The sequence below is a fragment of the Quercus lobata genome, chromosome 11, assembly GCF_001633185.2.
Source record: "Quercus lobata isolate SW786 chromosome 11, ValleyOak3.0 Primary Assembly, whole genome shotgun sequence".
In the NCBI taxonomy this organism is placed as follows: Eukaryota; Viridiplantae; Streptophyta; class Magnoliopsida; order Fagales; family Fagaceae; genus Quercus; species Quercus lobata.
In genome coordinates, this window is record NC_044914.1 from 16,974,613 (window position 1) to 17,001,499 (window position 26,887).

The 26,887-nt window shown below is 44.2% G+C and overlaps 4 protein-coding genes across 4 annotated transcripts; all 4 read right to left on the reverse strand.

Moving 5' to 3' along the window:
• Positions 1-7,715: 7,715 nt before the first annotated feature.
• On the reverse strand, positions 7,716-10,295 carry LOC115966479. Its single transcript, XM_031085711.1, has 3 exons — positions 10,020-10,295; positions 8,189-9,641; positions 7,716-8,116 (listed from the first exon to the last, which is right to left on the reverse strand). The coding sequence occupies exons 1-3, from the start codon at positions 10,293-10,295 to the stop codon at positions 7,716-7,718; spliced, it is 2,130 nt and encodes a 709-aa protein (XP_030941571.1).
• Positions 10,296-10,340: 45 nt separating this feature from the next.
• Positions 10,341-11,195, reverse strand: LOC115966480. The gene has a single exon (XM_031085712.1). The coding sequence runs from the start codon at positions 11,193-11,195 to the stop codon at positions 10,341-10,343; it is 855 nt and encodes a 284-aa protein (XP_030941572.1).
• A 105-nt stretch (positions 11,196-11,300) lies between these two features.
• On the reverse strand, positions 11,301-11,969 carry LOC115966481. The gene has a single exon (XM_031085713.1). It carries the CDS (start codon positions 11,967-11,969, stop codon positions 11,301-11,303), a length of 669 nt encoding a protein of 222 aa, XP_030941573.1.
• Positions 11,970-20,072: 8,103 nt separating this feature from the next.
• On the reverse strand, positions 20,073-21,754 carry LOC115966483. The gene is made up of 2 exons (XM_031085715.1): positions 21,500-21,754; positions 20,073-20,558 (listed from the first exon to the last, which is right to left on the reverse strand). The coding sequence occupies exons 1-2, from the start codon at positions 21,752-21,754 to the stop codon at positions 20,073-20,075; spliced, it is 741 nt and encodes a 246-aa protein (XP_030941575.1).
• Positions 21,755-26,887: the final 5,133 nt, after the last annotated feature.

Sequence of the window (26,887 nt, forward strand, 5' to 3'; positions counted from 1 at the left end):
TATTATAAATATTTATTATATGTGTGAGAGTATTTAATATTGATTATGAACATTTTTTTTTTCGGTGAATTGTGATGTGTACAAATGTGTGCATGTATAGTACAAACATGATATAACTTTATATAATTTAATTTTTAGGAAATACAGAGGGTTTGTAATGATTCAAAATATGAAAACTTGTAGAAAGAAATTATAAAATTTTATGCATTTGCATGTTTTTTTTGTTGGTAACTTGATATAGTAAAGTTTTATTTTAATTAATTTTTTTTAACTTATATTTCTTAATGAACCCTCTGGAAAAAATTCCTAGACCCGCCACTGGGCGCTGCATAATGAGAATTGGTGAAAACTGAGAAGTGAATGGCATAAAAACATGCGCGAACATGCATATATACTGAAGCAACTGCATTTTTACTATAGTAGCATCTAAAAATAAATGTTACTTTATATAGTGGAGTGAGATTCAAATGTGAAGAAAGTTTACCTACAAACTAGTATACTACTAGATAATGGCAACAAACTTGAACTATATATTTTTTCTTGGATGTTAATTTTGACAAATCTACCATTAAATTATAATTTCTTATCATATTCTTCATACTTTCAAAATTTCAAGAAGATTAAAAATTAATAGCTATGTTATCAGTCAAATATTTAAATTCAGGGGTGGCTTTATAGCCAGCCCAGGGAGTTCAACCCCTTGGCCCTCAAATAAAATTTTGAACACCTTAACCCTAAATTTTGTTTAATCCTAGTTGAAATAAGCTTGAATATGATCATCTTAGTGTTATTTTCATAATATTATTTTCACAATGATTTTACAATAAAGGTTAAGTGGCAAGTTTTAATTGATTTTTATCTTGACCCGCAAATAACATCATTTTTTTACATATCTTTAACAATTTGCGACTTAGATTTTGTTGTGATAGTGATAGTATTGTGTTAGTAGCTCTACTCTTAAAATTGTTGCTTTGTTTTTAAAAATAAATAAGCAAATAAACTTTCTCTCTGGACTCTAGCTTACTTTGCAATTGGCTGCGGAATGAAATTGTTTTTCCCTAAATTTTTTTTTCTTCCTTGACAAAAAATTACAACTTTTAGCGCACAAAAATTACAACACTGTTAACCCCCCTTGAAAAAAATTCTGGAACCACCATTGTTTAAATTATTCTTTTTTTTGGCAAGAAGAACTGAAGAAGTACTATTGAAGACTTGCAACAATTATTTTTTAAATCATTTTTTTTTCGGTGGAGTATTATTGAAGACTTGCAATAATTACATTTGATACTAAATCAATTTTGTTCAACTTTTTCATTGTGTGGTGTTAGCTTTGTAGAAGTATCAATCACTCTTTTTTGGGCGTAGAGAAGTATTATTGAAGACTATCAACTTTGCGAAAGTATCAATCATTCTTTTCTTGACAAGAAGAAGTATTATTGAAGAATTGCAATAATTACTTTTGATTATTATTGAAGACTTTAAACTTTGCAAAAGTATCAGTTTGTTAGTTTCTAAATATTTAGGATTAAATGTTTAGATTCTAATTTTATGTATGTTGGCAAACTGAGTACAAAAACATGTCTAGTATAAGGTTTTTATGTCTTAGAACAGTTTTAGTCATTGCTTAAGTTGATTCAAGTCAAGATTCAAGAATAATCAAGTTACAGAAAGAAGAATTCAGAATCTGCCTTTCTCGACGGATCGAGAGACACCTTCAACCGATCGAGATGTGTTTTTTGCTGATTTTAAATAAAACCCGAAAGCTCGCAAAATGTTTAGGGTTTGAGTCCAACAATGCTAGGTATAAAAGCAAAACCCTAATACATGTTTTCCAAGACTTGTGAGTTATTCCTGAGATTTGAGAGATTCTGTAACTTTCTAACTCAATAAGCATCTACTAGAGATTAGATTGATATTGCATGAACCAGTGGAGATAAGTTGCTGCATACAAGATCAACTATTGCTGATGATCTAAACCTTTGAATGGAGATCTCAAAATCACAAACTGGAGTGTTTGTGTGCAACAGATTCAGAATAAAAGAGTCTATGAATTCAGAGAGTAAGTACTACATGAGGTAGTATTAGATCTAGGGAAAAATCTATTGTAAACGGTTCCATTCTATTTAGTGAATTTGTTGCATTGTGGATTGTTTAGGTTAAATCCTCCCTAGGTTTTTTACCTTAAAACTAGACAATTTCATTGGTTTTCCTGAGTAATCGTATCATGTTCTTTACTTTTCCGCTGTGTATGATGTGATTTATTATGATTTATACTAGATCTGCATAATAAACCTAAGAAACAACTTGGTTAATAAATTATGTTAAACAATATGAGTTTACAGGGGTGTAAATAACTAATACAGTTGTAAGGGCGGATTTTGGGGCCCAGGCCCAGTGAGCAGACGATTCTGGCCCAAAAGACCCTCAACAATGAATTTATAGAGAGTGGGTCGAAGAACTAGATCAAGACAGAGTGCACGTAATGGTTAGTAAGCTATGCAACCATTTGGGGGGGCGCTTCATTAGGTTTCCTGAGATAACAGTTTATGGAACAACAACTTATACTTTTCTTACAGAACTTCTTCTTCTTCTTCTCTCTTTTCCTTACTTTTTTTGCTCTCCCTTTTCCGATCCCCTGATCGTGGGGGTTTTCTTCTCTTATATAGCATCCTTCGAATGATAATGGCCATACACCTGTTGATCACCTAGGCCTCTACTTGAGTGCCTATCCCATAGGACATCATCCTCCTTTTCTGTGAGTTGCACTGGTCAAGACAATACTGTTCTCCTGTCCTCTCCACATTAATGCGGCTGGAAAAGTAGCTTCCTGGCATTTAATGCGGCAGTTGTGGTTGCCCCCCTGTGCGTCCAGCACTTTCCTTCGATTTGGGACGATTTCCCACTATGTGAAGGGTATGCGTTGGATTCCCATTTGATGCGTCCGAGGAGACATTCCTCCTCGGATGCCTCTTGGGTAGGCCCGGCCCAACAGGGCTGGGCTGGAAGCCCTCTGGCCATGTCCGCACTTCTTGTCATGGTTGGGCCCCGCATGGATGCCAAGGCCCACTGTGGACTGATGAACTTTTACCCCCACAATAGCCCCTCAAAATTCCGCCTCTTTCTTCTTGATCCAAGGAGGAAATGTGGGATTTTGATACCCACTGGATAGTTCGCTGGGGATCCCTGCTCTGCAAGTGTGGAAGTGTGCCCTTACGTGCCTCATTAATGTTGCAGGCATTTATTGCTCTCTCAATCCAACGGTTGGGGACCGGATCAACGGTGGACAACATTTCATTTGCTCTAGGCTGGAGTGTGTCTGTCCATCTCCCTCTGAGTATATAAGGTTTTGGAAGGCGTTACTTCTTCGCTTTTGACAAACACTCCAGTATTCAGAACACCTCAGAGCCTTCTCCTTCAGCACGTTCTTACCTTCGCCGCTGTTCTCTCGAAGATTCCGTCAAGCGCCTTACCCGTAAGTGCACGCTTCTCCTTCGTTACTCTTCATTAGACAGATTGCCTTCTCGTTGTCTACGATTAGAGGGGATGGGTAGACTTGAGAAAATGGTAAACACTCCAGCCGGTATGGCGGGCTTCAGGGCGAAGTATCGTATTCCACCGAAGGTAGGTTTAGAATATTGCCACTAGGAGGAAATTTTTTTCAAGAGAAGAACGGGGGAAGTCGCAATTCCAATGATAGCCTTCGTGGAAGGAGGAATGACGATTCCAATGGGGAGAATAACTAGGGACTACCTACGTTGTCATAGGTTGGCCCTACACCAGTGCACCGCGAACCTGTTCCGGATCCTGGGGTGCGCCGACGCCTTAAACGACCAGATGAACCTCGGCCTTTCATGGCACGACGTGGTTCATCTCTATGAATGCCATAAGCTCGGCGACTCATATTACCTAAAGTCCAGGACTGACGAAGTGAGGTTGATATCCTGTCTTCCCAAGTCCAGCAAAGGCTTGAAGGAAGACCATCTGATCGTCTCTGAACCATGGCATGATGGCATTCACTGTCCGACTAGGGCAGGAGAGCCAGGTGGGGTGTCATAGAATTAGATTTCGTGGGGAGGACCCTAGTTTTGAGCTCTCCCCCCTTTTTGCTTTTCTTTCTTTCTTTTTACTTTTTGAACTTGTTGGTTTGGTTGCATGCCTCCTCGGACTAACAAACCCTTTGATGGCCTTTGCAGACAAAGAGCGAACATCCCCTCGGCTGAGCTTGGTCAACGTCCCGGCTCTAAATTTCCTCCTCCGATCTGAGATTTTCGTGAGTGAGGACGAACAATTACGGTCGGCTCCTCTGATTTTGGACTACGTTCCTCTCACTCGATCCTTGGTGGACCCCGGCCAAGCTATAATGGCTGGCAGTCCTCTATTGGCACGTATTGACGTATCCATACCGGGGTTCCTTGCTTCAACAGACTTACCTCCTGTTCAGCTGCCTCCCCAATGTGCTTTTCCCCCAGTGGTTATCCCGGAAGAGGAGGCTGGTTCTTCGCATTCATCCTTGGAAGAACAAATAGACCAGTTCCATTTTCCCGAGGAAGGAGAGGTGTCGGCCAGGGTAGTAGAGCTCTCAGACACCGACGCCGATCTAGACCGCGCTTCAGCGGCTCCTGATACTGGTCTAGTCATCGCACAAATTGACACTAGCGAGGAAGTCGAAGAAGAAGGAATGGACTTGCAGCCGAGGACAGGCCTCAGGGGCCTTTTATCCAGCAGGAGTAAGGGGCAATCCTCTAAGGATGTCTCGAAGGAACGAGCTGCCACTAAGGCTCTCGCTCCTCCTCTCCCTCCCCCCTCGTCGGACGCAGCGCTGCAGCCTATGATTAACTTAAGGCGAAAAAGGCAGGTAGAAGAAACGGAGGAGGGAGAGATCAGCCGTGAGAAGGCTAGGCCTCAGAAGAAGGGGAAGGAGACGAAAGAGCCCCGGGATAAGAGGACTAGGTCCACTGATACCCGAGACGAGGCAGCCACCCGTAGGGAACAACGAATATGGTCGCCGCGGATCGAATTGGACGCCGCCTCTATTCCCTGGGATGCTACCCTATGGGAATCCCAACGAGAGCAGGCATCCTACCTAGCTGATGCCCTGCAGCAACCTCTTCTCTTGCCTCGTGATATGGAGGGGCTCAGGAAGACTCGTCAACCAGAACTTTTCATGTCCTTGAAGAGGGATATGGCTATGGTAAGTAGAATCTTCTATCTCGTCCCCATATTGTGCATCCTGCTATTGTCATGTTCTAATAGGGTTTTATTTACTTCTGGGCGCAGGTCACTCAACAAATTTTTGTTGTGGAGGAATGGGCCAAGAAGGCTCGCGAGGACTTGCATAAGGAGGCTCTGTCCCGCTATGCCGCCGAGAAGGCTACTGCTGACCTCAAACTGGACTTTGAGCGTTAGGATAAAGAATTAAAAGAGGTGAAGAAGGCTCATGCGAGCGCGGAGGCCGGCGTTAAGAATGCCGAAAAGCAAGCTGAGGAGCTGCGCGTAAAGCTCCGTCAATCTGAGAAGACACTTACAGCGGAGCAGCAGGCGGTTTCTACGCTCCAGGCTGAGCTTGCAAGGACCAAAGAGGAGGCCCGCCTGGCCAGGGAGGTTGCTGAGAGGGCTGTAGCGGCCTCGTATGAGCGTGCAGTGCGTGATACTGAGGCTAGGATTACCGAGGAGGTGGCCATTGTCTGCAGGGAATACATCACCACGTCCTGGGGTGTAGCCCTGGATCGGGCAGGTGTCCCAGCGGATTCTGATCTCAGGAAGGCTGAGAACATCTTCTTTCCACAGGATGTACGCGAAATCCCTGATGAGGACGCCTCCAAAGAGCCTCTTCCAACTGACTCATCTATTCTCGAGGCTGGGGGCAATGAGCAGACCGTGCAGGACAGGACACCTGACGACAGCCTTTCCATCAACGAGATCGTTGCACAAGCCAAGGAGGTTGCCCCGGGGACCTAAGTAGCCGATGATCAGCCCAATCCTGCTCAAGGCCCTTAGGAGACTAGTGTAGGATTTGTTAGCCTTGCCTTTTGTATCCCATTTTGTTTTGCCTCACCAGTGTTTGTAAACAGAATTACTTTTGGGGATTTTAATGATAAGGGCTATTTTCTTTCAAATATTATTGTCTACCTCTCTTCTTTTTTTTTGTTTTCATTATGAATGGATGTCTCCGTCGCTAACTGTTGACAACTGAGCGTAAGTGAATGAATACGTGAATGGAATGATAGTTAATAATTAGGTGTGTTGGTTGCGAACCTTATTTTCTCCAAGCCCCTGGTCCGAAGAGCCAGTCAGGATTTGGGCCCTATTTAACACTTAGGGAGAATCACTTGGCAGTTAATTTCCCCCGAGTCTGTGGTCCGAGGAGCCAGGCAGGACTTGGGTTCTGTTTAACTCTGCGTGAGAATTACTTTGCAGCTAATTTCCCCCAAGCTTGTGGTCCGAGGAGCCAGGCAGGACTTGGGTTCTGTTTAACTCTGCGTGAGAATTACTTTGCAGCTAATTTCCCCCAAGCCTGTGGTCCGAGGAGTCAGGCAGGACTTGGGTTCTGTTTAACTCTGTGTGAGAATTACTTTGTAGCTAATTTCCCCCAAGCCTATGGTCCGAGGAGCCAGGCAGGACTTGGGTTCTGTTTTACCCTTCGTGAGAATTACTTTGCAGCTAATTTCCCCCAAGCCTGTGGTCCGAGGAGCCAGGCAGGACTTGGGTTCTGTTTAACTCTTCGTGAGAATTACTTTGCAACTAATTTCCCCCAAGCTTGTGGTCCGAGGAGCCAGGCAGGACTTAGGTTCTGTTTAACTCTGCGTGAGAATTACTTTGCAGTTAATTTCCCCCAAGCCTATGGTCCGAGGAGCCAGGCAGGACTTGGGTTCTGTTTAACTCTTCGTGAGAATTACTTTGCAGTTAACTTCCCCCAAGCCTGTGGTCCGAAGAGCCAGGCAGGACTTGGGTTCTGTTTAACTCTTCGTGAGAATTACTTTGCAGCAACACGGCACCAAAGATTACATCTTTCATTAATAACAGTACCTTTTCAGGTTATTTACATTCCAAGGGCGTGGGACTACACGTTTATCCAAGTCTTCTAAATAGTAGGCTCCTGCTCCAGCTACGGAAGTGATGCGGTACGGTCCCTCCCAGTTTGGTCCTAGCTTCCCCCATGCGGGGTTCCTTGCAGTGCCCAGGACTTTCCTCAGTACTAGATCTCCAGGCGCCAAGGGCCTGGACTTCATCTTGGCGTCGTAGCCTTGCTTAAGCTTCTACTGATAGTTAGCTAAGTGGACCATCGCGCCTTCCCTTCTTTCATCGATGAGGTCCAAGCTCTTTTCTAGAAGTTTGTCATTGGTAGCGGGGCAAAAGGTGGTAGTCCTCTGGGTCGGGAAGTTCACCTCCAGTGGAATGACAGCCTCGGCCCCGTAGGTCATCGAAAAAGGGGTTTCCCCTGTGGACCTACGAGGCGTGGTGCGGTATGTCCATAGGACATGGGCTAACTCTTCTACCCATCTTCTTTTTGAGTCATCTAGTCTCTTTTTCAGTCCGTTCAATATGGTCTTGTTGACGGCTTCTGCTTGGCCATTACTCTGGGGGTAAGCTGGCGTGGAATACCGGTTAACAATTCCCAGCTCGCTGCAGTACCTTCTAAAGGCTTTGCTATCAAACTGGAGCCCGTTGTCCGACACTAGGGTGTGCGGGGTGCCAAACCTGGTGACTATATTCTTCTAGAGAAACTTCTTGACATCGACGTCTCTAATGTTTGCCAGCGCCTCCGCCTCTACCAATTTGGTGAAGTAGTCGGTGCCGACGAGAAGAAATTTTCTATTCCCTGTTGCCTTGGGGAATGGACCAAGTATATCTAGGCCCCATTGTGCAAATGGCCAGGGACTAGACATTGGGTTTAGCTCTCCACCAGGCTGGTGTATGCTCGGGGCGAATCTTTGGCATTGGTCATACTTCTTCACATAATCCAGGGCTTCCTTATGCATGCTCGGCCACCAATAACCCTGCGTTAAGGCTCTATGAGACAAAGACCTACCCCCTGTGTGACTTCCGCAAATTCCTTCATGTAACTCTTCCAGGATGAGTTCTGCAGCCTCTGGGGGTACACATAGCAGGTACGGCCCTGAAAACGAGTGTCTGTAAAGCTTGAAGTCCTCCGATAACTAGAATCGGGCAGCCTTTCTCCTGATTTTGCCAGCCTCAACCTTATCGTCTGGCAAGGTGTCATGCTTTAAGTATAGAACGATAAGGTCCATCCAGCTCGGTCCGGCCCTGATGCTATGTATTCCAATCCCATTGGCCCTTTCTGTTGATGGACGGAGGACCTCTTCTACCAAAATGACTCGAGGCAGGGGTTGAGCCGAGGAGGTAGCCAACGTTGCAAGAGAATCAGCATGAGTGTTCCCACTTCTGGATACGTGCGTCAGGCGGAAGTGATGAAATTGGGTCTGTAGGTGCTTAACCCGAACTAGATACTCCTGCATTCTTTCGTCCTTTGCCTCCATGTCCCCATTTATCTGCCCCACAATAAGTCTTGAATCCGAGAACATGTCTACAGATTTTCCTCCCAACTTCCGGATCATTCCCATTCCTTCCAGTAGCGCCTCATATTCGGCTTCGTTATTTGTGGCTGAAAACCCGAGTCTCAGTGACTTCTCTATGGTTATCCCTTCAGGTGAGAGCAGGACAAGTCCTAACCCTGAGCCCCTTTGGTTCGCTGCGCCATCGACGTGCGCTTTCCAACAGGTGTTTTCGTGCTGGGAGACCGTGTTGATCATCTTCTCATCAGCCCCCAGTAAGACCAACACTTCCTTTCCCTCTGATGCGGGCTCCGCAAACTCTGCCACCAGGTCCGCGAGGACCTGGCCCTTTATAGCGGTACGAGGCATGTATTTAATGTCAAAGGCGCCCAAAATAGTTTCCCATTTTGCAATTCTACTTGTGTAATCGGCGCTGCGTAGGATGGATTTTAAGGGGAGTTGAGTTAACACCACAACCGTGTGTGCTTGAAAATAGTGGGGAAGTTTTCTTGTGGCCTGCACGATGGCCAGGATAGCCTTTTTGAGGGGGAGGTAACGGGTTTCTGCCTCCTGCAGCGATTTGCTAACGTAATAGATTGGTCGCTGTGTGCTGTTGTCTTCTCGGATAAGCACCAAGCTTACTGCATGTGGAGCCACTGCTATGTAGGCGAACAAAACCTCGTCGGCCTCGGGACTGAACATAATCGATGGTTGGGTGAGGTATTCCTTTAGCTGTTGGAAAGCAGTAGCGCATTCCTCATCCCACTCAAATCCTTTCCACTTGTGCAATAGGAGAAAAAATGGCCTGCATCTATCTGCTGAGCGCGAGATGAAACGGTTTGAAGCTGCTATCATACCAGTAAGCTTCTGGACTTCCTTTGGGTTCCGAGGAGGCTGTAAGTTATGGATGACTCTTATTTGGTCAGGGTTAGCCTCGATGCCTCTGTGAGTCACCATATAGCCCAAGAACTTTCCAGATCCCACTCCAAATGAGCATTTGGTCGCGTTCAGCCGTAGTTTATACTTTCTTAGTGTTTGAAAAACGTTCCCGAGATCATCAATATGGTTGGGAGCCAGCTTACTTTTAACCACCATGTCGTCTATGTACACTTCAATGTTTTTACCCATCTGATGTTCAAACATCTTGGTCATCATCCTCTGATAGGTTGACCCGGCATTTTTTAGGCCGAAGGGCATTACTTTATAATGATAATTCCTAACTGGGGTGACAAAAGCAGTCTTCTCCTGGTCTTCGGCGGCCAAGGGTATCTGGTGGTAACCTTGAAAAGCGTCTAGGAAACTAATTCTAGGATGTCCGACAGTCGAATCTACCAACTGGTCTATCCGGGGCATAGGGAAGGGATCCTTTGGGCATGCCTTGTTTAGGTCGGTGAAGTCTACGCAGACCCTCCATTTCCCGCTCTTCTTCCTCACCACCACCGTGTTGGCTAACCACTCAGGATAGAAGACCTCTTTGATAGCCCCTGCTTTCTTCAATCTTGTGACCTCTTCTATCACGGCGTCAGTATGTTCTTTCGATGGTCGTCGAGGGGCTTGCCTCTTAGGGGTTATGGCCGGGTTCACATTAAGGCGGTGGCAGATGAAATCTGGATCTACCCCGGGGGCCTCATAGGGGTCCCAAGCAAACACGTCTAAATTCTGTCGGAGGAAGGCAGTCATTGCTGACTTCTCTTGGGGCGGCAATTCTGAGCCAGTTTGAAAAAACCTCTCTGGGTCAGATCCGACGAGTGCTTTCTCCAACTCCTCACAGTTCACCTCCATGGCTGGTCCTCCACTACCCGCAGTTTGGACCGTAGTCATTAATTGCTATAAGCCGCTCTTGGCCGACGTGGAAGTTACACGATCCTGCTTTCGCAGGATTGCCGACACCATGCATTGCCTAGCAACCCCCTGGTTCCTTATTATCTCTTTGACCTGGCCTCCTGACGGATATTTCACATTTTGGTGCAAGGTTGATGACACAACCCCTAGGGTATGAAGCCATGGCCGGGCCACTATGGCTGTGTAAGGGGAGTATGCATCTACGACAATGAAGTTCACTTCTACCACCTCCGACTCCGTTTGCACCGGCAACCTAATCATGCCTTTTGGGATGACGACCTTTCCTTCAAAGCTAAGCAGGGGGGAATTGTATGGCAACAGGTCTTCCTGTTTCAAGTTCAATCCCTTATACAAATCAGGGTACATTATCTCCACCGCGCTGCCTTGATCAACTAACACCCTTTTGACATCATAACCTCCTATCCTGAGCGTCACGACTAAGGCATCATCATGGGGCTGGATAGTCCCTTGTTTGTCTTCCTCCGTGAACCCAATCAATGGCGTGGCGCTCACCCTAGCCCTCTTAGGTTCCCTGTCATCTGGCTTAGTCGGGAGATTGCTCACTGACATTACCCTGAAGGGGACAGAGCCTGTCCTTCCAGGTGCGGCGAGAATGACATTAATCGTGCCAATGGGCGGCCTCAACGCACTTTGTCTGGTTTCATTACTTGACTGTTCTTGCCATCTTTCAGAGCGATACAGCAGATGTCTTAGCTTCCCTTCTCGGACGAGCCTGTCTAAATAGTTCTTCAGGTTCCTACAATCATCAGTAGTGTGATCGGGTTCCTGATGGTATGCGCAATATAGGTTCTGATTACGCTTCAAAGGATCGCCAGCCATCTTGTTCGGCCACTGAAAGAAAGGCTCATACTTCACCTTCTCTAGGATTTTGTGGATAGGTTCCCGGAACACAGCATGGACTGTCTGAGTCCCAACGGATCCAGATTATTCTACATAGTCCCTTCTCGGCCTGTTACTGTTGTTAAACCGTTCCGACCTGAAGTCCCTCCTCTCCTGAGGGACGACCTTCGCTTTTCCCTTCCCCATTTGCTGGTCCTCCTCGACCCTTTTATACTTGTCAATTCGGTCCATAAGCTGGCACACACTGGTGACTGGCTTTCCAGTGAGGGACTTTCTTAAGCCATGTTCTGTCGGTAAGCCCCTTTTGAACGCGCTGATGGCGACATCCTCATTTTTCCCTTCGATCTCGTAATATGTTTCCCAGTATCTATCCGAGTAGGCCTTCAGCGTCTCTCCTTCCCGCATGGATAGGGATAGGAGGGAATCGAGGGGCCGAGGGACTCTAGTGCTGGTGATGAAACGTGAACCAAAAGCCTGCGTCAGCTGTTTAAAGGAATCTATGGAATTTGGCTGGAGGGAATCAAACCATCTCATCGCCATGGGTCCCAAACTAGATGGGAATATCCTACACATTAACGCCTCATCCCTGGTGTGGACAGCCATTCTTTGATTGAATTGGCTCACATGCTCCACTGGGTCGGACCGACCATTGTATATGGCGAACGTTGGTTGATGAAACCACCGAGGAAGCATTGCCCTCTCTATTCTACGGGTAAACGGCGACTGGGAGATGCGATCCAGGGCCTTACTCATGGCATCATTGGCCAGGCCTTGGTAAGATGGGCTTTTGTGGCTGCGTTTACGAGGCCTCTCTTCCTCATAGGAAAATGTTTCGCTCGGAGGCGTTCTTGATCTTCGCCGGTATTCATTATCCTCGCCACTGCTAGAGCCCGAGGAGGGTAAAGGACGTTTCTGTTGTGCTCGGCGCAGTTTTTTCTTCAAGTCATCAATCTCTTTTCGTAAAGCCTTTCGATCGTCTTTCTCACGGGATGCATGATCCTTCCCCTTTGAACGATTTTTGCTCGTATAAGAGGTGTTCACGCTTCCCTCCCATTGGTTATCCTGGTCGTTCCCTCGTTCGACATTTAAAAAATTGTCTTGCCGTTGAGAATCTGCGTGTCCGGTTTGGCGCGGGCCTGATCCTTCCATTTCTTACTGTTCACTTGTCGAGACACAAATTCTTCCCACAGACGGTGCCAATTGTAAGGACGGATTTTGGGGCCCAGGCCCAGTGAGCAGACGATTCTGGCCCAAAAGACCCTCAACAATGAATTTATAGAGAGTGGGTCGAAGAACTAGGTCAAGACAGAGTGCACGTAATGGTTAGTAAGCCATGCAACCGTTTGAACGTGGGGGGCGCTTCATTAGGTTTCCTGAGATAACAGTTTATGGAACAACAACTTATGCTTTTCTTACAGAACTTCTTCTTCTTCTTCTCTCTTTTCCTTACTTTTTTTGCTCTCCCTTTTCCGATCCCCTGATCGTGGGGGTTTTCTTCTCTTATATAGCATCCTTCGAATGATAATGGCCATACACCTGTTGATCATCTAGGCCTCTACTTGAGTGCCTGTCCCATAGGACATCATCCTCTTTTTCTGTGAGTTGCACTGGCCAAGACAATACTGTTCTCCTGTCCTCTCCACATTAATGTGGCTGGAAAAGTAGCTTCCTGGCATTTAATGCGGCAGTTGTGGTTGCCCCCCTGTGCGTCCAACACTTTCCTTCGATTTGGGACGATTTCCCACTATGTGAAGGGTATGCGTTGGATTTCCATTTGATGCGTCCGAGGAGACATTCCTCCTCGGACGCCTCTTGGGTAGGCCCGGCCCGGCCCAGCCCAACAGGGCTGGGCTGGAAGCCCTCTGGCCATGTCCGCACTTCTTGTCATGGTTGGGCCTCGCATGGATGCCAAGGCCCACTGTGGACTGATGAACTTTTACCCCCACAACAGTTATTCTTTTTTTTTTTTTTTTTTTTTTTTTTTTTTTTCGGTGGAGTATTATTGAAGACTTGTAATAATTGCGTTTGATACTAAATCAATTTTGATCAACCTTTTCACTGTGTGGTATCAGCTTTGTGGAAGTATCAATCACTCTTTTTTGGGCATTTTTTTTGGTGGAGAATTATTGAAGACTTGCAGTAATTAGGTTTGATACTGAATCAATTTTTTTCAAACTTTTCATTGTGTGGTATCAGCTTTGAAAAAGTATTTGTGGATGCCACCAATTTTTCCTTCCTTGGGGGAGGAAAGGGGAGTACGCCTCGGCCGAGTGGATAGGGGCCAAGGTGAAGAAAAAATGGAGACGCCACCTAGATTAGGTCTAGGAACCATTTACATAGTGTCCTTACATGGAAGGACTGATTTTACTACTAGAGTATGGGTTCGGAGTTTAGGTATGATTTTGGGAAGGTATTAGGCACCCGAAACCACCCGACCTGTGGGTCAAGGTCCATTCATTGTATCTTACATCTTAATCTCATTAAAGGCACCTTCAATATTGCATTCTATACTCACACACACACACTATCATACATCTAAGCATACAACATGGCATTTCATCCCAAATCCTAACATACATCTATCATGCTTCTCATATCATCATAAACCCTAGCATACATATATCATGGTAATCCACATCAAACCTGGCATACATCTATCATGGTAATCCACCTTAAACCTAGCATACATTTATCATGGTAATCATCTCATCTCATCCAAGGCAGCAAGCAAACAAGGTATCTTAAAGGCAACAACATAGTAGCAATCAAACAAACATGTTTATCATATTGATAGCATAGCACATGGACTTTGCATATACACATTCATCAAGGGAATATCAATGTCATATAACAAACAAATGCTTGATCATGTGAAATGCATGACTCACCTTTACTTACCTCGTTGCACCATAGCACCTATACATTAATGCATGGACATTTGAATGCGTGTTCATGGCATATAAAAGCAAGAAATAGAAAGAAACCCTAATCTAGCATGTTAAATGCAAACAAACAATCAAATAGAGACACAGAGACTCAAAAGCATAAAAGTAGGTCAAAATAGAATCATGTTATGTGAAAGAAAAGAAGAAACAGAAGTGGAAAACTCAAATTAGAGTTTCTAGGCACGAGTATACGTGCACATACATAGGCCTGCATACGCAAGCCAGTTGTATACATACACATACTTTGAGCCTGTGTATGCATGCAAGAAGCATACGCACGTAGACACACCTTGAACCCTAACCCAGAAATACAGAAACACAGAGCAAAACTTAAAACTAACAAATCTAACAACCAAACATGCTTTTAAATAGTAAACTACCAAACCCTAGGCTGCCTGAACATACTAAAACATAAACAAAGAAGGAAAACAAAAAGAAAATAGAATTAAAATAAAGAAATGAAAATAAAAAATGTTAGAGCTCAATACCTCAAACAAGAAGCTTTTCAAGCTTGATTTTGATCGTTCCCCTCAATCAATCTATTCATAATCAAATACAAAAGTGATTAGTAATTTTAAAACTCAAATATTATGACCAAAAAATGTCCCAATCAAAAGAAAATTGATTTAAGGATGTTTTGTGAAAAACTCCCTCTTTGATTCACTATTTCTACTTAGGTTTTCTGTTAGGATTTTCTATGTGTCTTGAAAAGGTACCATGTATGGCTTTTTGTATTGAGAAAATAGGGGTTTGGAATGGCTCCCAGACAATGTGGGATTCATTCCAAATCTCAGTTTTTAATGCAGAAAACTTGCATTTCATAGCTTCTGGAACCTTAGCTGCATACGCAGGCCCATGCATGTGTACGCATATGTGTGTATGTGTACACAACCCTAGGGTTTTGGTGGTCTTTAATTTCCAAAAATAGATTTATTTTATTCATAAAAGAGTTATATTTTCCATAAAGCCTTACTTATGTCAATTTATAATCTGATTGGGCCTTAAATCAACCTTGGGCTTTTTTTACCATCGTTGAGGAACGGAGGCCCGCATTGTAGGGAGTACAAAATGCGGTATCTACAGTATCAATCACTCTTTTTTGGGCATTTTTTTTGGTAGAATATTATTGAAGACTTGCAATAAAAGACTTGCAATAATTACATTTGATATTGAATCAATTTTGTTCAACCTTTTATTTGAAGTATCAATCATTCTTTTTTTAGCCACATGACGTTATTGGGTTTACTCGGAAACCATTTGTAACAACCCGAGGAAAGTGTCAATCACATTTGCACATATACTCTAAAATTACTAGTTAAATTACAATTGGAACTTCTTGTAATCATTTATAAACCCAAGATCCACTTAGTAAACACCCAATGTAAGACTCAACACATGTCCGCATCACACATTCTCAAACAATTCAAACCATACAATTTGGAGAATCACAGTATCAGTTCTAGGAAGCAAGCCTGAAAGCTTAAAAGAAGCTCGACGGCAAAAAGAAAGCCTCTATGAGTCCCTTGTCCTACTGTCCAAAAGTCCTTTCCTAGTATCAAAAAAGAAAATTTATACTTATAATATTTTTAAGAATTCGAATAAGAATAAGTGTTTAAAGTATTATTTAAAAATTTTAGGAATCAAGTAAATTTAAAGTTTTCAAAAATAGGTTTATATTCAAAGTCTTTATATATATATATATATATATATATATATAATTCTTTCTAGCCATTAATAAACATGGTTGGATTTTAGGTTCATTATTTGACAATAAAAGACTCTAGAGTCAACCGACTTCACAAGAAAAGGTTTAATTGACTTGCAATCACTCTATTTAATTTATTGCAAAATTTGCCATGGATTGTTTCTTTGGTAAATAATCTATCATGGATTTATAAAACAAATGAACCTTGCGATAAAAGTAGTGAGAAGATAATTAAGTATTAATGAATTTCATATTCTCAGTTATCGTACAAAATTTCCCCTAAAAAAAAAGTTGTCGTACAAAATTCATCACTAAAGGGAAGTGTAAAAAATAAATTGGAGCACATATCAATGCATTTCATATTGTCAATTATATTGTAAACATGAAAGAAATTAAGTTATATATAATTAAGTATTAATGAATTTCACATTCTCAATTACTGTTCATAATTCATCACTAAAAAGGAAGTGTAAAAAAATATTGGAATACACAGTAAAGAATTTCGTATTCTTAATTATATTGTAAACATGATTTTTTTTTTTTTGGTTGCAAATAAAAATGAAAAATTTGAGTTATTATATATAAACTAATCACAAGTGGAAGATGCCAACTTGGATCACCCTCTACCCATTTTTTTATTATAAAAAGAAAAAAAAAAAAAAGAAATGTTAACGGATGACCTTATAATGGGTGGTGAGTTGTGTCAGTAGGTTAAACCAAATATTTGGCCTGCAATTAAACCACCATGATATTAACTTCATGTATAGTCTGTGTGAAAACATTAAGATCGATTACTACCTAAAAACTAGGGATATGTAGGTACGGCTGATATCATGCCTTCCCGATTCCAACAGAAACTCGACGGGGGAATTCATTCGGGTGAGCGGCAATTGGCTTGCCGATGAGCTCCCTTTCCCATTTTCGCCATGTGATGTTGGTCAGTACTGAGAACCTTTATTTGCTTTAAGTTTGAATCTTTTACTCAGTTATTTGCATATACACTAACCAATCCCTTTGTTGATTTGTTGCAGAAGGAAGAAGATTTCAACCAAATCTCAGAGTTGTGCACGTGAGAGATCTTAAATTTGTACTTAGGTCATAAATTTTTATGCGTAGGGACAGCCAACTCCGAGCATCCCATTTGATACTCAATGTTAACGCGGTGTATTCTACCTGGCAAACATTCAGCCAGGCATTGTTAGTAGATAGCCCGTCGCTCTCGTACATAGATGTTCGGCATGCAAACTTCCTCCCGCCTTCATTGACCACTAGTGAAGCTTGGGATCTAGGTACTAGATACACTAACGCGGAGGAACTTGCCCCGGTAAGGGACGAATCAGCTGAGTGCATGTCCTGAATCCGTAAAGCCCACATTCTCGTCGAAGGGCCCTATGCTCACCTTAGGCTACTGAGTTGATTGCAGCCGAACCAATCCACCCCACAGAGGAAATAGCTAACTTAGGTGAGGAAATGGTAACCAAATGCACCCTATCAGTTGACCGATTCTTGCCTAGGACACGCTCGGTCGCTCAATCCCAACAGCCTCCCGGTAGGGACCGAACTCCGCCTCCTCCCTCTAGCCATGCAAAGAAGAAGCAGCGCGTTATTGATCCTTCGCCTCCTCCTTCAAAGACCCCTCCTCAGGCATCTAGGGGGATTTTAATTCGGGAACCAATTGGTGCCTCGCAACCACTTACCCAGGTTGAGAGAGATGTTGCGTCCTCTTCCAGGCCTGAGGTAGGATGGCAGCCCTCCTTGAAGTTCGGGGATGAGCCTCTGCCGGCGATTGCCAGCATAAGGACTTGGGCCTAGGGCCAAGGGGAGGCGGGTGCCCAAAGCCTAGTGTAGGGCCTCCTTTTGCCCGAGGACATCAACTGTTTCTTGGAGGTGACAAAGGAGTCGATGGCAAGGTGACTTCAATGGCATACAATAGCGGTAACCCTTCTTCCCTTTATGTTTCATTTGTTTCGTTTGCATGCGTATTTCCTTCTTCCCTACACTTGTGATATCTTGTTATTGCTATGTTACTAGGCCATGCAGTTGACTCACATCCTTGATGAAAGGCTGAAGGAACTATCTGAGGACGTGGAAAGGGAGTAGGCCTTGAAGGATGTGGAAGAGGACATGGCGAAAGAGAAGGGGAAAGCGGCTGACGTTGTCATGAAGAGGGCTCAAGCTACCGAAAAGGAATGTTTGGTAACTAAGAAGAAATTGGCTGAGGTGGAGGTCAAGCTAGGGGGCATAGAGCTTAAACTAGCAGAGGTGGAAAGCCTAACTTTGGCCCAGGTTGATGAGATTGCCAACCTTAAGGCGGCCCTTAATGCCTCCAAGGAGAGGGGGTACAATCTAGGCTTCGCAGATGTTGAAAATTCTATGGAGCCCGTTGTCCACCAAGCTTGGAATCATGGGTTTGGCGAAGGGTGGCTTGCAGCTCTACAGGTAATGGGAGTAGCAGAGGATTCCCCGCTGAGGAATCTCGAGCAAATTCCCTACCTCGTTTTTGCTCCCTCTGTTCAAAGTCAAGTTGATGCTATCGATGAAGAGGAAGCCCTTAGCATGAGGGAGTTAGTTCACGCCATCGACACTCACGTGGAGATGGTTAACCTTGAGGTCACCAGCAATCTTCATGCTGTTGAAGATGGACAAGGACAAATGCTTGCCGTCGACTAACCAACCGAGAATGTGCTCGCCCAGCGGTCCGACAAAGTTACCCAACTTCTACCCTCCGATCCTTCTGTTTGATCCATTATGTTTTAATTTACTTTCATTTTTGGCTTATTCCTTTCAGTTGCTTGGTTTGCCTAAAGTCACCGGGTTGTGGTGACGGGACAATGATCTGACTCTTACTCTCCTAAGTTTTATTTTCCTACAGTCACCAAGTTGTGGTGACAAAACATTGGTTTAACTTTTATTTGTTTTCTTTATTTGATTTGGGTATGGTGACTGAACATTTGTTTATACTCATGAATGGTTGCTACCAAGTTATTCTTTCTGCCATGTTCTTTCATTTCCCTCTTTTTATATATATTCCTGATGGATGGGTGGTCTAATCACGGTTCGCTTATGAATGGCGATTGGAACTGTTTACTCACTTATCTTCAAAAAGGGTAGGCTATATCTGGGCAAGTATGGTGACTAGGATCGGTCTGGAAGAGATCACCTATATCTAGAAAGAATTGACTCCTCGACAATAAAAACTAAATTTGACATACATTGACCTTTCTAGGAAAACATAGGGTAATCACCTTCCCCGTGATCTGGGTTGAATCCGGGTGATCGGTTTCAACCCCTTGAATAACTTGACGTAATCTCTGTGTGCTCAGTGAATAGAATAGACTTGGAAAGCTTGTTTCCATTCGTGGAATAACTCAATTTAAGGTTTTTTCCCATCCGGCGATGAATATCTAACCAGGAAATAGGTTTCTTTGGACAAAATTTGAAAATAGGTTTCCATATGCCCGGTAATTGGGATTGAACCAAGAAGCAGGTTTCTGTCCTTAGATAAATTTGGAATTAGGTTTCCACCTGCCCGATGATTGGGATCAAACCGAGAAGCAGGTTTCTGTCCTTAGCTAAATTTGGAATCAGGTTTCCACCTGCTCAGTGATTGAGATTGAACTGAGAATTGGGTTTCTATCCTTAGATAAAATTTGAAATTAGGTTTCCACTTGCTTGGTGATTGAGATCGAACCGAGAAGCAAGTTTCTGTCCTTAGATAAAATTTGAAATTAGGTTTCCACCTGCCCGGTGATTGAGATCGAACTGAGAAGCAGGTTTCTATCCTTAGATAAAATTTGAAATCAGGTTTTCACCTGCCCAATGATTGAAATCGAACCGAGAAGCAAGTTTCTATCCTTAAATAAATTTGGAATCAGGTTTCCACCTGCCCGGTGATTAGGATCGAACCGAGAAGTAGGTTTCTGCCTTTGGATAAATTTGGAATAAGGTTTCCACCTACTTAGTGATTGAGATCGAGCTAAGAATCATGTTTCTGTCCTTAGATAAAATTTGAAATCAGGTTTCCACCTGCTCGGTGATTAGGATCGAACCGAGAAGCAGGTTTTTGTTCTTAGATAATTAGGATTAGATTTTCTTCGTGTTTGTTAGCTGGGGCTAGTAAGTTAATAGTAATGGAACCATATGTGAGCATAGCAATATGAATAATCATTACCCTTATATTATTTAACATACGCGTATGCCAACAGTTCATTGATAAAACTTCTTTAGATTATGGATGTTCCATGGCCAGGGAACCGGTTTCTCGTCTAGATCCTCAAGGTAGTATGCTTCTGCGCCTGCAATGGCAGTGACTTTATAAGGCCCTTCCCAGGTCAGGGCTAACTTCCCAGCATTAGTGTCTTGCATATTTCCCATTACTTTCCGCAACACTAGGTTCCCAGCGCCGAATTCCTTTGTCTTCACATCTCGGTTGTAGTGCCGGGCAAGCTTTTGCTGATACTCGGCTAGCCGTATAGTCGTCATTTCCTGGTACTCTTCTAGCAAATCCAAATGTTCCACCATCAATCCATCATTCTGGGTAGGGGCGAATTTCGCAACCCGAGCACTACATAGGTTTATCTTGGCTGGTATGATAGCCTCTGCCCCGTACGTTAGGGAAAATGGAGTCTCTCCCATAAACCTCCTGGGGTTGTCCGATATGCCCACAAAACGTTGGGCAGCTCCTCGACCAACCTACCCTTTGTACCGTCCAACCTTTTCTTCAATCCATTCACAATTGCTTTGTTGGTGGCTTCGGCTTGGCCATTGCTCTAAGGATATGCCGGGGTGGAGTACTTGTTCTTGATACCGAGATCATTGCAAAACTCGCGAAAGGCTCTACTATCAAATTGCAATCCATTATCAGATATGAGAGAGTCCGGCACCCTAAATCTCGTAATTATATTTCACCACACAAACTTTCTAACGTCTGCATCAATATTAGCTAACACCTCTGCCTCTATCGACTTGGTGAAGTAATCAATAGCTACCAAAACAAACCTTTGATTGCCCAAGGCCCAAGGACACAGACCGAGAATATCCAGCCCCTACTGTGCAAAGGGCCACGGGCTGTTGACTGGGTTCAGATAACCTGCTGGCTAGTGGATTAATGAGGCGTGCTTTTGGCACTGTTCACACTATTGCATATATTCGGCGGTATCCTTCTGCATCTGCAGCCACTAAAACCCTTGGGTCATCACTCGGTGTGCCAATGAGCGATCCCCTACATGATTGCCACACACCCCATCGTGTAGCTCAGCCAAGAGTTCATTCACTTTCTCGGGGCACAAATATAAAAGATACGATCCCTCAAAAGACCTCTAGTACAATTTATGATTTGCCAACAACCAATACCGAGCAGCTACTCGGCGTTCCCTGTTAGCTTCCTTTTCATCATCTAGTACTCGATCCTAGGCTAAAATGTTGATGATTGGGTCCATCCAACATGGCCCGGACATTGAAACCATTGCGACACCTGTCGCAGCGTTAATACTCAGTTCCATTATGAGCTCCACCATGATTATTTAAGGTACATCCTCTGTCATTGATGACGCCAATGTAGCTAGAGAGTCTGTATGTCTATTCTGCCCCCAAGTCACCTAATCCACCTTTGCCTTAAGAAATTAACTCATAACCTGCCTCACGACCCGCAAGTATTCCTTCATTCGGGAATCTCGGGCTTTAAAACTGCCCTGCACCTGGCTAACCACCAGTTGAGAATCTGAGTAAATCTCAACTTCCCATGCTCCCATATCCAAAATGACTCTTAATCCAGCAAGTAAGGTTTCATACTCAACCTCGTTATTAGAGGCCCTGAACCCTAACCTGAAAGAATGTTCCAACCTTATTCCTTCCGAAGTGATGATAACAATCCCGGCTCCAACCCCCATTGCACTAGACGCGCCGTCCACGAACACCTTCCACGGGTGACAATCCACATGACAAATCACTTCCATCACATTCGTAAGGGAAAACTTTGCAACAAAATCAACAAGAACTTAGCTCTTCACCGAACTTCTAGGCCTATACCTTATATCAAAGGATCCAAGCCGGGTTCCCCATTTAGCTATTCAGCACGTGAAGTCGAATCTCTTCAGCAATGACTGTAAAGGGTATTTGGTCAACACATAAACAGTGTGAGCTTGAAAGTAGTGAGGCAGCTTCCTCGCAGCATGCACTAGTGCTAATACCAGCTTCTCTAGGGGCAAGTACCTTGTCTCAGCATCGACCAGGGTCTTGTTGATGTAATACACGGGTTACTGCACTCCTTGATCCCTCAAAAGCATGGCACTCACGGCAAGATCTGACACTGAGAGATACATGAATAAGTCCTCCCCGGGTTCTAGGGCCGTCAACATAGGTGCCTGCACCAAATATTCCTTTAAGTCCTGAAAAGCCTTTTCGCATTCTTCATTCCACTAGAATCTCCTCCACTTCTTCAAAAGCTGGTAGAATAGACGGCAACGATTAACAAATTTGGAAATGAACCAATTAAGGGTAGCTAACATATTGGTTAATACTTGGACTTCCTTCGGACTACTCTGCTACTTGAGGCGCTTCACGGCTTCAATTTGATTGGGGTTGACTTCTATCCCTCAGTTTGTGATCAAATACCCTAGGAACTTGCCAGCCCCCACCTCGAAGACACACTTATCAGCATTAAGGCCCAACTTATGCTGTCGAAGTACTTCGAACACCCCCTGGAGATCTTCTGTATGTCGTGTCTCCTGTTTACTCTTTACCACCATATCGTCAATGTACACCTCAACCGTCTACCCCATCTTATCTTAGAACATTCTTGTCATCATGTGTTGATACGTGGCCCCAGCATTCTTTAGCCCAAATGGCATAGTTGGCGTTTAGGGAGATAAATGCTGTCTTCTCCTGATCCTCGATGGCCAGGGCAATCTGGTGATAACTTTGAAAGGCATCTAGAAAACTCATCCTCGGATGCCCATATGTGGCGTTCACCAATTGATTGATCTTCGGCATAGGAAACGGGTCCTTTAGGCATGCTTGGTTCAAATCCATGAAATCTATGCAAACTCTTCATTTGACAATTTTCTTCTTCACCACCACGGTATTCGCCAGCCATTTTAGAAAGAAAATTTTCCTTATCGCCCCAATCTCCTTTAACCTCTAGACCTCCTACCTAACTGCCTCAAAGTATTCTTTAGCCAACCTTCTCGACTTCTGCTTCTTGGGAGGGAATGATGGGTCTACATTAAGCTTGTGAATTATGAATTCGGGATCCATCTTGGGCACCTCATACGGGCTCCAAGCAAACACATTTACATTCTATATAAGAAATAGTAACGTCGCAAACCTGTCCTCATCCCTCATACTTGCCCCTACTTGGAAATGCTTGTCAACATTTGGTAATATTTTTACTTTGATTAATTCCTTGGCACAACTAGCCCCCATTCCTTCTTGGGGCTCATGTTATTGCTATAAAGGGACCTCCTCGGGTGGTTCCTTCTGTTTAGGTTGTTTGTTCTCCCAATTAACTGTGGCCACTAAGCATTGTCTAGCTACTTGCTGGCTTCCCCTTACTACAACAACACTCTGCTCGGTGCGGAACTTGACCTTCACATGCAGGGTGGACGGAACCCCCCCATCGAATGGATCCACAGTCTTCCTAGAATCGCCGTATATGGAGAAAATGAGGCAACCACTATAAATGCTACTACTACTTCCTTACCTTCCATATTCACGAGAAGGGAAATTTGCCCCTCGGGGATCACCACCCAGCCATCAAAACCGACCAGGGGTGTATCGTACCTTGAGAGGTCTTTGCTCTTTAGTCCGAGCCCTTTGAACAGGTCCGGATACATCACATCGACCCCACTCCCTTGGTCCACCATCACCCTCTTCACTATGAAACCATTTATCCGGGCAATCACCATTAAAGCGTCATCGTGCGGCTGAATCATTCCTTCTAAATCATCATCATCGAAAGCGATGGGCTCTCGTGTGAGCTTCATCTTCTTCTTGGAGGGTTGCTTGCCCAAGAAATCTTCTATCGACATTATAGCCAACACCCCTTTCCTTCTAGTCATAGCAATACCCTTTGGGGTAGTGTGGATGACCTCGATCACTCCTAACGGCGGTGGGAGAGGGTTTCCCCTTTGTTGAGTACCTTGCCTGGTACCTCAGTTCCCTAAATCCACCACAAAATTCTTCAAATATCCTACTTTCACCAACTGCCCTAAATGATCTTTCAACACCTGGCACTGCTTAATCGTATGGCCTTTATCCCTGTGGTAAGTATAGTACAAGTTTTGGTTCCTCCAGGATGGGTCGCCTCCTATCTTGTTCGGCCACCGGAAGTACGACTTGTTCTTGATTCGATCTATGATCTTGTGCACTGGCTCCTTGAACGTTATGTTCACTTCCCCCATTTGTGCCTCCGACTCTTGAATCCTTAAATCCTTTCGGGGCCTTGACTGGAAACCACCTTGCCGAGGACGACTCACTGCGGGGCTTTGCCTTTACTTTGAAGCTGGTCATCCTCTAAGCATTTATACTCCTCAATGCATCTCATGAGCTACCTTATATCCTTGGGAGGCCTCCTCGTTAATAACTCCCACAGTTCAGAGTCCTCGGGCAACCTCATTCTAAAGGTGCTCGCTGCAATTTTCTCGTTGCCCCCACTGATCTCATTGTAAAGTTCCCAATATCGACTGGCAAAGCTGCGAAAGGTTTCCCCTACTCCCATTTTCATGGATAGTAATGCGTCCATTGGTTGCGGAACCCGGTTACAGGTCACAAACCGGACCCCGAATTCTTGGATCAACCAGGCAAAACTGTGAATGAAGCCTTTCCGTAACCTATTAAACCATCTCAAAGAAATGGGCTTGAGGTTCGAGGGAAATACCTTACACATTAGCACGTCATTATGAGTATGTAAGGACATCATTTGGATATAATGATTGACATGCTCTACCGGGTCTGTTTTCCCCTCGTATAAGTTAAATGGTAGGCACGTGAATTTGCTTCGCATTGGGGCTCGTTCAATGTTATCCGAGAAAGGCGACCGAATGGCTCTGCGTAAAGCTTGGCTTATGGCGTCCATGGCAGCGTTTTGGGGCTATCACTCCTCTAGGGAATCCGAGTCTTGGTCCGCATATTATTGTGATCGTGAATGGTCCCAGTGTCGTCAGGAACCGGATTGATTGGACCTGGCTTTATAGCTGCCTCCCCTACTAGCTGATCCCTCCTCCCAATCGTTATAGTCTCTTCTCTGTTACCTACCTCTTGCTTCCAACTCCAAATCTCTCACCAAACCTTGCAAACGTTCAAGTTCCTCATCTCTCTCATCAAATTGCCCATGCCCTGAAGCACCTGACATTGTTTGGCGTGTTTGATACGACCCTTCTCCAAGGCCAGACCGTTCCTCTTCTTGCTTACGATTCCTATCTTCACACCTTTCATGCCTTCTTTCTCGCCAAGTAGATCCTCGAGAAGACCCCCTCAGAACCATTTGCAGCATAACTCCCTAACCGTCCTTCAGACATTTCCCCGATGCGAGTCTTGGTCGAACCATAGCTATGTAGGACATTCCCATAGATGGTGCCAATTGTGCACACCAAAAATGAGGCACATGGGCTGGTAGGCGTGTGAATTTGCTAGGCATTGGGGCCTGTTCAATGTTGTCTGAGAAGGGTGACCGAGTGGCTCTGTGTAAAGCTCGGCTTATGGCCTCCATGGCAACGTTCCGAGGCCGTCGCTCCTCTGGGGAATCCGAGTCTTGGTCTGCACATTCTTGTGACCATGAATGGTCTTGGTGTTGCTGGGAACTAGATTGATAGGACCCGGCTCCGTAGTGGCCTCCCCCACTAGCTGATTCCTCTTCCCAATCATCATGGTCTTTTCTCTATTACCTACCTCTTGCTTCCAGCTCCAAATCTTTCACCAGCCCTCACAAACATTCAAGTTCCTCATCTCTCTCGTCAAATTGCCCATGCCCTGATGCACCTGATATTGTCCGGCGTGTTTGATACGACCCTTCTCCAAGGCCGGATCGTTCCTCTTCTTGCTCACGATCTGTATCTTCACACCTTTTGTGCCTTCTTTCTTGCTAGGTAGATCCCCGAAAAGACCCCCTAGAACCACTTTCAACTTAACTCCCTTACCGTCCTTCAGACATTTCCCTAGCGCGAGTCTCAGTTGAACCACAGCTATGTAGGAGATTCCCACATATAGCACCAATTGTGCGCACCAAAAATGAGGCGTATGGGTTGGTCCACTACTTGGGCTCACAATCTATTTGTAATGTGGGCTTTGGGTTTCCTACTATGGGCAGTTCTTAACTTAGAGACCCAACAAATCGAGCTAATCTTACAAACTTCTCTCTTTTCTCTCGTATTGCTTTCCTTATGTCTTTAGCTCTCTGTTCCCTCTAGCCCCTTTTAATAACCCCCTCTTCCTCATTTTTCCAAAATTCATAGCAAACATATCAAGCTTATGGAGAATTATGAATTTGTGTTACTAATATAAAAGCCCAAGGAAAGTTATGATTATTTATCTTAAACCCATGACATTTATATATTTCATACCATATTATAAACCCATGGAATTTATATAAGAACCCGTTGTCACTATTTATCTTATATCACAACATTCATAATGTTTATTTCTAAAACTCATGGTTAGTCGACAGGTATTCACATGAAAAAATGACCCTAACTAACCTAACCAACCTTACCTCCAAATCTCACTGTTCATCATCCTCCCCCCTCTCTTAGATGCAGATCCGGCGAGATTTGTCTAGAATCAGCGCGATCTGGACGAGATTCATTGAGATCCAGCTATTTCTTAACTAGATCCAGCTAGATCTCGACTAGAGAAAGGTTTTGAAACCCGAACCAGACTGTATGGTCTGACCAGGAAAACTTCAAACCATTCAGCTTTACGGTCTGTTTAGGGTGAAGAACCATTCCATGTAAAAAAAAAGCATGGAACTGTGTGAACCGCAGTCCGATTGCTCAGTTCTGTGAACCATGACCGGTTCACACAGTTCC

Coding starts and splice junctions, on each gene's coding strand:
- LOC115966479 (XM_031085711.1), bottom strand. CDS start 10,295: ATGGAGGTGAACTGTGAGGAGTTGGAGAAAGCACTCGTCGGATCTGAC. Junction 9,642..10,019: donor CTGACGCCGTGATAGAAGAG/GTCACAAGATTG, acceptor TTTGAACATCAG/ATGGGTAAAAACATTGAAGT. Junction 8,117..8,188: donor AGACGATAAGGTTGAGGCTG/GCAAAATCAGGA, acceptor ACTCGTTTTCAG/GGCCGTACCTGCTATGTGTA.
- LOC115966480 (XM_031085712.1), bottom strand. CDS start 11,195: ATGGCTGGCGATCCTTTGAAGCGTAATCAGAACCTATATTGCGCATAC.
- LOC115966481 (XM_031085713.1), bottom strand. CDS start 11,969: ATGAGTAAGGCCCTGGATCGCATCTCCCAGTCGCCGTTTACCCGTAGA.
- LOC115966483 (XM_031085715.1), bottom strand. CDS start 21,754: ATGGGGGTTGGAGCCGGGATTGTTATCATCACTTCGGAAGGAATAAGG. Junction 20,559..21,499: donor ACTTGCGGGTCGTGAGGCAG/GTTATGAGTTAA, acceptor TACAAAGGGTAG/GTTGGTCGAGGAGCTGCCCA.